Source organism: Phoenix dactylifera, chromosome 2 (genome assembly GCF_051530095.1).
Source record: "Phoenix dactylifera cultivar Ajwa chromosome 2, Ajwa_hap1_PhDact_Kaust_v1.1, whole genome shotgun sequence".
In the NCBI taxonomy this organism is placed as follows: Eukaryota; Viridiplantae; Streptophyta; class Magnoliopsida; order Arecales; family Arecaceae; genus Phoenix; species Phoenix dactylifera.
Window position 1 is genome coordinate 33,685,668 of NC_143191.1, and position 12,606 is coordinate 33,698,273.

Below are 12,606 nucleotides of genomic sequence, written 5' to 3' on the forward strand. Positions count from 1 at the left end.
ATGTGCATGTTTTTCTAATATGGCAAGCCTGTTATAAAGGGACTCTCTCAAAATTATTATTTGATCAATGTAATAGTTATAAGAGACTTATTTTACTAAATCTATCTTAAAATAAAAAGTAATTAATTATATCATCCATTGTTTGATACTACGACAAAAAGTAATTGTTAATAATGGTTTTATAATGATATCATCTGCCCACATTTCTATTTAATAAATTTTCTAGCTAGTCTGGTTAGTATAAAGATTCGAATCTTGAAAGACATTATTTTACTTAAAAGAGTAGTGCAAATCATGAATAACGATCATAATTTTTGCGATACGACAACTGCATTAATAAAATCATGATTCGATAACGATCGTAAATTGTATTTCTATTATTTTTTTTGCTTAGCAGCTGCTGTGTGAAGTAACAGCAATGAAGATTCCACATAGTAAAATCTAATAGGTTATTGGGCAAAGCCAGCTCAATGCAATTCATCTGCAATCCATGGTGAACCCCATGCCATCTAAGGTTGGGGTATCATGGTAGACCATATCATGGTATCATGGTACAAGTTATCGGATGATAACATTGCTATGTATCTTCCATCAATAAGAGGCCGCGTGCTGCTGGGTTATCCTTTGCCTCCTCGAACGAGTGGCGCGCACCAAAGCTCGAACAGGCGTGAGCGGAGAAACGGAGAAACGAAGATATTTATTTATTTGTAGCGAAAGAAATTTTCTTTTCCCCCTTCAAGAAAGAGAGAGAGAGGGGAAGATCGTCTTCTTGAAAAGTGACGCCAAGATCCATCCTTGGAGTGGCCGCGATGAGTACCCAAACCGCCGCCTTCCACGGCGTCCCACTTCCAATATTTCAGCCCGCCTCGCCGCACCCGCGTCCTCACCGTCTGTTAGTCCGAGCTAAAGGTCAGGATTCTTTTTCTCGTTTTCTTGTTTTAAGTCACCGCCTAATGATCTTTATTCTGCGGGAATCGAACTCTTGAAACTGTAATCAATCGGTTTGCAATCATGGCTCGATTTTTCTGCCCCCCAAAATGTCGAAATCGGCAAGAGTGTAACTGAAAAAGGAAAAAGAAACTGTGGAAATCGACGGGAATTCAACGGCTGCTATGGGGTGGAACGGGATTGGATTTTATTTGGATTTTACCAATTTGTGCATCTAAGGAGAAGGGTCTGGCTGGAATGTGTCAATTACTTCGTTCTAGGATTCGCGTGCGTTTTGAAGGGTTTAGGTTCCACCAGATGCATATTTTGGTATCGTTGAATAGATAAAGATACTCATCGCTTGGAGGATTGTGATGACAAATTTGTATTTGGTTTTCTGTTTGGGGTGTGTGGTCGATGCGATTGTGAGATGTACAAAGAAGAGAGTATCTTCTCAAAAATTAGCATTCCTTTCGTACGTTGTGATGCTAATTGCAGTCCACTTGGATAAAGATGGTGATGCATACTTGTTTGGGGCTTTTACTGAATTTGTGGTCATGGTGGTGCTAGAAGAGGATATGAAATTTTCTTGGGCATTCTTCTAGTGAAATCTGATTTGAGGATTGATATTGTGTTGCCAGGTTTTATTGCAAATCATAAATTTAGAGCTCAACAGGATAAAAGTAGGAATCGAGAATATTTCTTTTACTTGTGTATTTTTGGGTTTTCACTTAATTATACATAAGCAAAATGGTTGCTTATGGTCAATCACAGATACAAATCTTGTAACAAGACAGACATCATGGAGTGGTTAGTTGCGAGAGAAAATGATGGAATGGATGTCATTGGAAGTAATAGCAAATGTATTCCCTGTATTTATTGTAGAAAATTTAAGCTCTGAAACTTCATAGTTGATATACGTGCACAGACTACACATGCATATAATTATGTATAATATATAACTGCGGGAGAGGGGGGTCAAGGATTGCGTAAATTGAAGAATTGGAAAGGAAATTAGGTGCTGCAGCCCATGGGAAGAGGTGGGATGAAATACAAGGATCCAGAACATATACATCTTCTTCTTCTTCTTTTCAGAATAAAATGATTAAAGCTGCCTCTGTTATGGAGCAGGGTAGCCAAAAGGGAGGTCCAATAAAGACACCCAAGTTCTACTAAGAAAATAAAGGCACCCAAGTCCATACAAGATTGGAAATTATAGCTTTGCACTGATGTCGTTCATCCAACTGTAAGTGAGGTGTTTGCTCTTAGGCATTTCTAGGTGGGCCTGTGCAGAGTTTGTTTCATGATCACATGAGTTGAAGGAAGGGTAGGGGTGACACGAGTTGGACTTGGGAGGGAAGGTGGAAATGTGGATCTGGTGGGCAGGAAGAGAGGCATGCACCTCCTCCCAGGGCTCCTTCACTCAGCCCCTCTATTAGAAGAGCACAAAGTAGAGCTCCAGGGCTTTTTTCGATGTTCGGAGAGTTTATTCGCTGAATATTTACCATATATAGTGGGTTTTGAGGAGAAGTTAACCATAGAATTAGGAAATCATTACTGATAAGAAATTTTAATTCAAAGGGTCCCAAAATGATTCGAATTTGGGAAACCACCTCATAATAGGAATTGGTTATCCTGATTTTTACAGGATTATATGCTCAGGCAAGTGCTCGAAAGAGTTCCCATCCAATGAAAACTCATCTAAATTCTTACTTAAATATGAACCCGATCTTAAAACACATCTTATTTAAGGGACAAGTTACGTGGCCATCTAAACAGGCCTTTATGGTCCATCTTATCATTATCTCGATCTCTGTAAATAAGCAATTGGTCAATGCAACTACAAATTCCTGAAGGAAAAAAAATCCAACTCTGTACTAGTTCTAACTACCAGATCCTTGTGCTGAGTAAAATGTGTGATTGAATGCTCAAAGTTCTCATTTGAATATTTTTTAATTAGAAAGGGTACTTTGGCCTGCATTTGTTTCCTATTTTGATAGTTCTTAAACTAAATTTATTGATTGATGTTTCTAGATATACCCTAAGGGTCTTTGTCAACAATTCATCATGTCTTCCAGTGAGCTGATTAAATTATAATATGCTTTAATATATGATAGATGGTTTGCAATAGTAGAACAAAAGATTCAATTTTTTTTTCCAATTAAGAATTCAGGTTTAACTTATTATAGTGCACTTTCATTGCAGAAGAGTTCAGGTTACTTATTTATCAATGTTTATAACTGGTATGTAGATTTGATATAAAGATGATAAAAGACAGCCAGAAAAATGAACAACATGGCTTCTGAAAACAAAATGAAATTTGTGTATACTTTTGTGGAGAGTCTCTTCAATGCTAAATATTTTGGTGTTTAAAAAGATGCTGCCAAGTTCTGATATTGTGATATATGCAGTTGAGCCTTCTGAAAAGTCTGTTGAATTAATGAGGAGGTTCTCAGAGAAGTATGCACGACAATCTGGAACATATTTCTGTGTTGATAAAGGAGTCACCTCTGTTGTCATCAAGGTAAGATTTAGAGTAACTTCTTATGCCTCACATGAGCATGTTGTTAAATCATATTTTTATTTGTCAATATATATGAGCAGGTCTTATACTTAATGTTTGTATAGTTGTCTGAAGGACGTAATAGAGCTTTTGTATGGTATGTTTACCATAACAAGGTAACTGAAATCAGGTTTGGAGTGGAGAAATCCATTTTTTGGGGATATTGAAAATCCCTTGCTAGTTAAACTAGGAGCATTCTTAGACTTGTGCAATTTGTGTTTTCTGTATAAGAAAGTGTTATGTTTAGCACATGACATACGATGTAGCCAATGCAAGGATTTATCATACGACTAGTTTCTACCAGGAAAGCCTATCTGTAATGAGTCTTGTCTCATGGAGGCCTTTATCCAATTGCACTTCTATTCATTTTGGATAATTTTGATTCTGATTATAATGAAGATACACTTGCTATTTGTGGGAAAACCTAAGCCTTCCAAAAAATTGGGAAGTTATATAATTTGTTATTTGCTCTCTTGCCATATTTTTCTGAAAGTCACGATGCGATAGGCATGGGTTTAAGGGTGGGTCTTACAGGTGACCATTGCAATGATTAAAGAGAAATATGACACAGCATGGAGAAATGTACATGGCCTTTAAGATCTCGAGTAAGAAAACATTGAGATAGAAGAAGAGAGAAGAAGAATTAGAAGAGATTTAGATGAAAATGTGGAATCCACCATGGTAAATCAATAATTCATAATAGTCAAATTTTACAAAAGTTATGCTTTATTACAAAGTTATGTTTACAGCCCTTTGCAAGCTATATAAATTACTCTTAGGAAAACTGCCCTTAGACAGCCTTCAATCAGGACCAAATAATGACTAAAGGAATCTTTATATAACTACAATCTAATGAAAATGGTCATTAAGTTATAGCCATATCTTTCAACTACTTTTTGACCCATAAAACATTTGTTTTTGGTTGAGAGCCATGAAATATCAATTGCAGATCTCAAAGAGGCCTTTCTAATGGGTCCAGGTTCACTGGAATCTGATTTCTGCGGGAGTTATGCCACCCATAAGCCTTCTAACTTCATATAGAGTGTCATAGGCTTTGCCTGTGGGAGACTAGGAACATTGTTACAACATGTGAAAGGTTTGCTACATAATGATCTCATATATAATTGTTTTGACGAAGAGAATTCTTCTGGTCTAAGAAATATTGTCTCGAACAGGGGCTGGCTGATCATAAAGATTCACATGGAGCACCACTCTGTCCTTGTAGGTAATTATTGAACTCAGAAACTCTCATTGTACTTCTGTTTTTCTTTACTTCTTATCCTTTGAATTAATTGGCCTTATATCCCTGAAATTCTTTCCTGTGACTTATATTTCAGGCATTATGATGACAAATCTGCTGAGGTAGGACAGGGATTTTGGAACTGCCCATGCGTACCTATGCGAGAGAGGTGCAGTATCATCTTTACATGGAGTCTAAAATTCCCCATACACAAATGTGTCTAGAATTTTATATACCCTAAAATCTCTCTCTCTCTCTCTATCTATCTATCTATCTATCTCTATCTCCCCCCTTCCTCCCTCCCTCCCTCTCCCGCCAACCCCCCCCCCCCTCTCTCTCTCTCCATGTGTGTGTGTGTGTGTGTTTGTCTCTGTCTATCTGTGTCTTGTGTGTGTGCGCACTGGCGCTTGTGTGCTGGAGACTTTGTTGAGAAAGAATGGAGAAAAATGACTAGAAGATTGAGGTCCAAAAGGAAACTTTGTTCTAAAATGATCTAGGGGCCAGTTTCCTTGAATAGGGGAGATGGATTATGATGATAGGCAACTCTTTTGGTATTAATCTATGTGGTTGAAAAAGCTACAAAAGTATAGGATCATGGATGAAATCTTTAGAGATTATGAATTTCTAGAGATTTTGAATTTTTAGAGATTGTAAATTTTAATGCTAATAAAGGAGGAAGGATTTGATTTGAGTCTGAAGAAGAATGGAAGAGCATGAAAGATAAGAAAGAAAGCATTATATAGGATTTGGAATGGATACATGGACATTATCTGAAGTATGAAATTAAATTGAAGTGATACATAGATAAAGAAAATAATTGAGATAGTCATGTATTTTCCTGAAGATGGGACTGTACGGGTGGAAAGAAGATGAAGCCAGTTTTTTTAACTTCACTGAATAAGACTCCATTTTTTTTGAGGCATTAGCACAAGACTAACCTTTCAGCTGAATCAGTTAATGAGCCATATTTACTAAAGGTTATGCTAACAAGCACCAAAAGGAAAACTGTGGGAAAGAGGAACACAGAAGGCTGGCAGGCAGGGAAGGTGCTGGTAGGTGATATTAGAGAAGTCTCATGTAGAAGTAGATCAAACTTTCTACATTACATGGACACTCATGTCTAGCTCCAAAATCCCATGTCAGATATGTATCCAAGTTGGATGAGTAACGAACACTGATACTTATGCGGTTCTTTAGTAGCCACTTTTAATATTGGAAGAAAGTTTAGCTCTTCCAATGACTTTGATCCTCTATTGTGATGTTGGGAGTGATTGTTTGTTCTTTTCAGAGATTGATCAAGCATGTAGATACTGCAACAACTTTGCAAAATATTATTTATCTTTAAGCTTAAGATATTTGGGATGTTTGAATGAGAAACATGTATGTTGAAAGACTTTGACAACAATATTTTTTCAACATTTTATTTTAAATGTTTAAACAAAAAATATCTAAAGGTACAAATATTTGATTTAGTTAAATCATAATGTATCCTATGTATCCGCATATCCCCCTTTTCCCTCTAGCCAAGTCAGACATCTTCTTACACATCTGAATATGATTCTCCTATACGTGTCCATGCAACATTGATTTATTGCAGAAGCAATGATGAAGATAGAGAAACACTTTTCCTTCAATGGATTTGAAAAGATCTGAGACTAGCGGTTTTTGAAATTAGAGATTAATATAGCTTAATTTGTATGGAAGTTTTTAGATGTCTTTTTACTGCAATTTTATTTTTTCAAAATTTAGAGTCACATCGTTACCATGTGTTGTAGTTTAGAGATGTTGGGGGCCAAGCCATGAGCCTAATTCTATATTTGTTTCAGGCTGGGTCATGTGATCAGGCCCATCAAAGATATTTTATAAGCTTGACCTAGATTCGGTGTTTCGATATCCTGTGGAAAAGAGAAATGACGCTGCAACTATGTAATTTTGCTTTTTGATTGCACATATATTTATAGAACAAATAACCACAAAAGAATGTAGTAATGCACCTTCATTTCTTTGAACAATCCCATTATTAAGTTGAGGTGTTTCTAAAATGTGTACGTTGCATGTCTCAAAGAAGTTCACAAAAATCTAGTATTTGCTGAACTGAAAATTGTTATAGGAGTATATGGGCTGCGATGCCATATGGTTTTTGTAGAAGCTGCACAGGTCATATGTTAAATGATAAAAACTGAGTATTACTATCCTACTTGTATATGATGGATTATTATTTTGACTAGCAATATCTGGGACAAAAATTATAGATGGTTCTTATGAAAGAGTTTTTGAAGACAAGGAAGTTACATCAGCCATCATATTTGCTAGAAAAAGTAGAATTGCTATGCTCGAGTCTATCTCAAGTTCTATATGTCAATATTGATGAAAGGGAAGTTGATTGGTAGACTGCTAGTTGCCTATGGAAATTGATTTGAAACAATTATGGCATGTAAAGATCTAGGGAGGGATGTAGCAGGCCCATTCCACATTAGCTCTGTCAGTTCTTACAACTGCAATATTTCATTATCCAATCTATGCACACTTTAAAAAGTCATTTTGATGCAGTGTTTAAAATTTTCAACAGAGGTGGTAAATACTTTATATGCAAAGCTAATCGTTGCTAAAATATTGAACATAACTGTAATTGTAACTAGGCTGGATCTCCAGCAAATATTAGGTCTACCGCATGTTTTTGCTCCTTTGTAAGATGGTGTCTTGCTATATGAATATGAAAAATACAAACAATAAGAGCTACACCTGTAGTGATAATAAATTATGGTGGGCTGATGAAGAAGGTGATGATGTAGCAAGATCAAGTGTTATGGTATTGAACAACGACTAATGCTACTTGTAAATTGATCTGGATGGAATTATCAAACAGTTATGTTATCAGTAGTCCAATGAGAATGTCTAGTAGTAATCGAGTTGCGATTTTCATGTCAGCAATTTATAATTTTCCATGAATGTATGAGTTCACTATCATTGCATCTAAGATTCAATCAATGACCTTTTGAGAGAAGGTTCTAAACAATACAAGTTACAAATTATATGTTCCAACTTTAAGTCAACTGCAGAAGAAATCAATGCACCAGCTTTTGGGAGTTTTAAGGGTTGCATGCTTAGTTTTTTCCATAGTTGTTTTGGAGTTTGGGTGACTTATTATATTAAGTGATTATATCAGCTATACAAGGGTTGTATTTAGTTTGCCCATCTACATTGAATTTTGTGAAAATTTACCATCTATGGGTGCATAATCCAACCAGCTCAGGTATTTGCCTGACATACCAGAGATGATTTGATCATTTTCTTCTTTAATTCATTTCTTTATAACATACTTCAGCTCTTTTTTCATCCTATCTCTTCCCTTTATTTTCTCTTCTTCCACTTAGTCTTCAACATATTTGTCTGCTTTAATCTTCATTCAGTTCATTGTATGCCTCGTGGAATATTTCAGTCATTGATAAAGACTGATTTTATGTCTGATTTAAGTGAAGATTAGATCTTGACTTCTTTTTGAATTTATGAGGTCTTAGTTCCAAATAGAAGGAGGACTTTGAGGAAGCCTAGATGATCCCTCTATTGATGTCATAATCTAACATGATTTTGCAGATATTATCACTCATGCTTTTTGTGCAGGAGAGGAGCAAGACCTTAAAGGATTGTCCCTATGACAAAATTAGAGATTTTTTTAGAGGGATCACATATGCTCTTAGTTCTGTTGACAACTTGCCAAACTAATTAGCATGAAAAAGAAAAGGACAAATCACTTACCGGTTTGGTGTAAGATTATTACTCATGCTGTTGTGCAGGAGAGGAGCAAGACCTTATAGGATTGTCCCCATAGCCAGATCAGATATTTTAAGTTGTAGAGAGGTTGCACTTGCATGTGCTCTTAGTTCTGACGACAACTTGCCAAACTAATTAGCATGAAAAAGACAAGGACAAATTGCTTACTGGGACAATGTTGTTTCCTATTGGTATGCAATTGTTTTTGTCTTTTGGCCTGCTTGAACAAAGTTTGCCTATCAAATTAATAACAAGTACCTCTTTGACTCAGTATTCATATTTCGTATAGACAGGACAGGGTGAGTGACAATTTCTGGTGAATATTATATATACATGCATACACACACATATAATATATATGTATGTATGCACATATGTTTTTATGTATGTATGTATGTATGTATGTATCTATCTATCTATATATATGTATATATCATTGCTACTCTCAAGCTATGAATAGCTTTATTTCTAATATGATTACTTTATGCTAGACCACTGGTTGTTTTAAGGACAACTTAGGCTAAATACTGTCAAAAAATCAATCTGCACTGCATTTGTATCATAACGTTACCATATCTCATGCAAAGAATTACTTATGTAAGCTAATGTTTTTTGGTAGATATTAATTCTAAGTAGTTTGTATAATGAAATAATTGGCATAATTTTGCCTTCCATTTACATATGATTTTATTGCTGATTTGATTCTTTTTGTAATATGGTAGGAGGAAAATTGAATATAAACTCTGATGATATGACGTGATCTTCTAGGTTTTCATTTGACATCTGTATTTTTTTGGCAGGAAGGAATGCCATTGTATGCTTTTTCTCACCCCTGATAATGATTTTGCTGGGAAGGAACAGGTATGTGATTTATCATTTTTTATTGCTATTTCTTTTGTTTTGTAAATAATGTTGAGACTAGTCAGAGATTCATTTTATTGCTAATTCTGAAGTGATATGAAGGGTATTAATCACCAAAAGGCCATAGCATAGATCACATGCTTAACATATTACATATGCCAAAGGTCACACTTTTGATAAGGATTATGTATAATAGGTCATGCATCTGCTTAATAAAGTTGCTTCTGCTTTTGCTTTTATTTCTTTTGGATCTTCTTTTGTTCGAACTAATATCTAGTTATTTCTAGCTCATCAATTTATTTTATACTTATTTATTTTTTTATTTTCTTTGTCCTTTTTCTCCTTGCTCTACATCTTATAGCATTTAGCATTGGAGGGTGCCAACTGGCTGGGTTGTAAAGTCTTGTGTTGATACAAGAGACCTGGGCTTGATCCTGCCCTCATGTCTGTTCGGTCAGGCTTCCACCTGTAGTTAAAAAAAAATAGAAAAGTTACCAAGCCATGTGTCAGTCACATATTGTAACAGAAGCACCTTGTCACTACACCCACCCATCTCATATGGATGAAGTGGATAAAAGAATCTTAGTTGTTTTGGACCATGCAGATTCCTTGGCAGTGCAGATCCAATCTTGGATAATCAAACCCACATGTAGGTGGAGATCTGAATTTAGTTGGATAGGAGGGGAAATGTCTATACATGGATCGATTTCGGTTATTACAAAAAATCTGCAATGGATCAAAATCTCGATTCGAGGGTGACTCCTCAAGCCCTAGACACATGGAAAAGAGTAGACAAGAAGTTAGGTAAAGAAACTATAAGAAACTAAATAAAACATCATTTATTATAGCTTTTGGGACTTAAGAATGGTTATATGACCACAGAATAATTCTGGTCCTTGGGGACTTCTATCTTATATCTATTTTAAATGATGTAGGCCATCACTTAAAAGATAGAGGGAAAAAATAACTAATTGTGCCGAGAACAGCAACATGGGCACGTGGTTATATGATTCAAAATGTTGGATAAAAAGAGGGTGCATGCAATAATATGCGGAGTTCTTCTCCAAAAATGGAATTATAGCCATTATGCAAATAATTCTGCTTGGAACAGTTTGTGAAAATGGTCTTCTTTTGATTTGTGATTAGTCATCTGAAAGTGCAGACTTTTTTAGTGGGATCCTCCTCATGTCCTTATGCCCATGCTAGTCATCATTCTTGATGTCCTTAGAACTTTAAACAGAAGGTACTTCTTGGCTCATTTTGTAACAGGACTGGCAGTTCTCTTTCTTGGTTCTCTGTCAGGTTCGATGGAAGTGGTAGTGCTGCCATAAATTATTTTTTTAGAAAAATGAGGTCAAAATTGCTCTGTCCAAGATCTCCAAGTAGGGTTGAAGCAACAATTTGTTTGTCTAAGGCTTTTGCTCTATTGCAACCTTCTCCATTTCAGCCTTAGAGACTAGTTTATGATGATACTTCAATTTCTCATGGAATGCAAGAATTTGTAAAAAATTAGGATGTATTCCTATTTCCATGTAGGCTCCTTCCTTGTTGAAACCCAACATGCATAGGCTTCACCTGAAATAGGTATTCATTGTTTTAAGAATCATACAAATGAAGGTGACAAATACAAATCTAAATTAATTATTGAAGTTGTTTAGCCAACATATGTGTGGAGCACAATGTTCATCCACCATTGGAGAGTTTCTATTTGCCGTAGCAAGTCTTTGTTAATTGATATTGAAAGTTCTTTAAAAGGAAAACTAAAAAAGGACTCTATCAAGTCTTACCGTTTGTTTTTGCCTCCTCTCCTCTTCAAGTGTAGAGGTAAGCTCATTATTGTAACAATCTAGGACCTCATCCAAAAAAGCTAGCCAGAAGGTATTATTTGAGTTCTTTAGTCCTGTATAAGTACTTAAGATCTACCTAGTATATAGGTAATGTGGAACTAAACACATGCCCGCACGGGTCCTCACATTCTCCTCCCGTTTAGCCCCGGCATCCTCGCAAGGCTAAGGGTCCAAATTCGTTCAAATCTAATCACAAGCGCCATGATTAGCTCGTGGTCAACTCCAATAGGTCTGTTGCAGTGTCTCCTAGTCTAGATAGGCTATGAGCTTGGTTTGCTTTGATCCATTTGTAACAACTCAGAACTTTACCTAAAAAGACTAGATAGAAGGTATTATTTGAATTCCTTGCTCTGTATAAGTACTCAAAATTTGCCTAGTACATAGCCGATGTCAGACTAAACATATGCCTGCACGGATTCTCACAATCATATCTTCCTTTCTTCCTAAGGAAATCAAATGGAGATAAATGTAGGTCGATAAATCTGTTCAGGGTCATGAATTGCTCTCAGAAACTTGCACATGTCAACTATATGGTTCTTCTATTACAATTTATGGATGCACAAGTCTAAAGTTTTTGCCAGTGAAACATAATCATCTGTTGCAAGTTCTCGGCAAGCCAATTTGGGTCGGTACCTCCAAGTGTAGCGGGGACTATCTAAGTTTGATATTGCAGTATAATGTTGGAACATAAACTATTATAATTCTCAGCTATGTGGGGATAGATCTCAAAATGAGGTATATAATAAGTTAATTAGATGTAAATTTTTGCAATGACGCCTTTTTGAAAGTCAGTCTATTCATGAACATTACAAGCATGGATGCCAGTATAGTTTTTTTTAAAAAAAATTCTCCTTTATTTTTTACTGATCCTGCCATATTCTTTCTTGTCTTACAGGCCATCACCTTGGAAGAGATCAAAGAAGCAACATCACACGTTTGACCAGTACTGTGTTGTTTCCTGTATTTTATCTGTGAAGTGATCAACTGATGTATGCTTATGTTGTAATCATATAATAGTCCTGGAGAGACCTTTTCATTTCTCTATTTCAAGAGCATAGCCGTATGTAAATAATCCCCAGGTTATGTAAGGTGCAGTACTGATTCATTTGCACATGCACTGCCAAGCAAACTTGGAGCACAGAATTTCCCTTTTTCATAATTTGAATTCATGCAGACGTGAGGGTATACAGGGGAAACAATGCTGCATCCATGTTCTGCAACTACCAAGATAGCATATTTTTCAGTCCAATTAACATTTTGGCTGTGGTCAAACTTACAGGAGTGGCCAGGCATGAACACTCATTGTATGCTAAAGTTTTTTGTTCGGTGCTGGAAAAATTTCTGACGATGTTACTCTCATAAACTGTTTTGAGGTAAAAATTTTTTTGATCTGCTCA

At 35.9% G+C, this 12,606-nt stretch overlaps 1 protein-coding gene across 1 annotated transcript; it reads left to right on the forward strand.

The window, feature by feature from the left end:
• The first annotated feature begins 600 nt into the window (after positions 1-600).
• On the forward strand, positions 601-12,606 carry LOC148714730 (ferredoxin thioredoxin reductase catalytic beta chain family protein). Its single transcript, XM_088716043.1, has 6 exons — positions 601-909; positions 3,339-3,451; positions 4,666-4,715; positions 4,828-4,899; positions 9,302-9,362; positions 12,105-12,606. The coding sequence occupies exons 1-6, from the start codon at positions 810-812 to the stop codon at positions 12,147-12,149; spliced, it is 441 nt and encodes a 146-aa protein (XP_088572169.1). The 5' UTR covers positions 601-809; the 3' UTR covers positions 12,150-12,606.

Bases quoted from the DNA above. Each gene is read 5' to 3' on its own strand.
- LOC148714730 (XM_088716043.1), top strand. From the start codon at position 810: ATGAGTACCCAAACCGCCGCCTTCCACGGCGTCCCACTTCCAATATTT. The intron at 3,452-4,665 runs GTAAGATTTAGA...TGTCTCGAACAG, and splicing joins TCACCTCTGTTGTCATCAAG to GGGCTGGCTGATCATAAAGA. The intron at 9,363-12,104 runs GTATGTGATTTA...CTTGTCTTACAG, and splicing joins ATTTTGCTGGGAAGGAACAG to GCCATCACCTTGGAAGAGAT.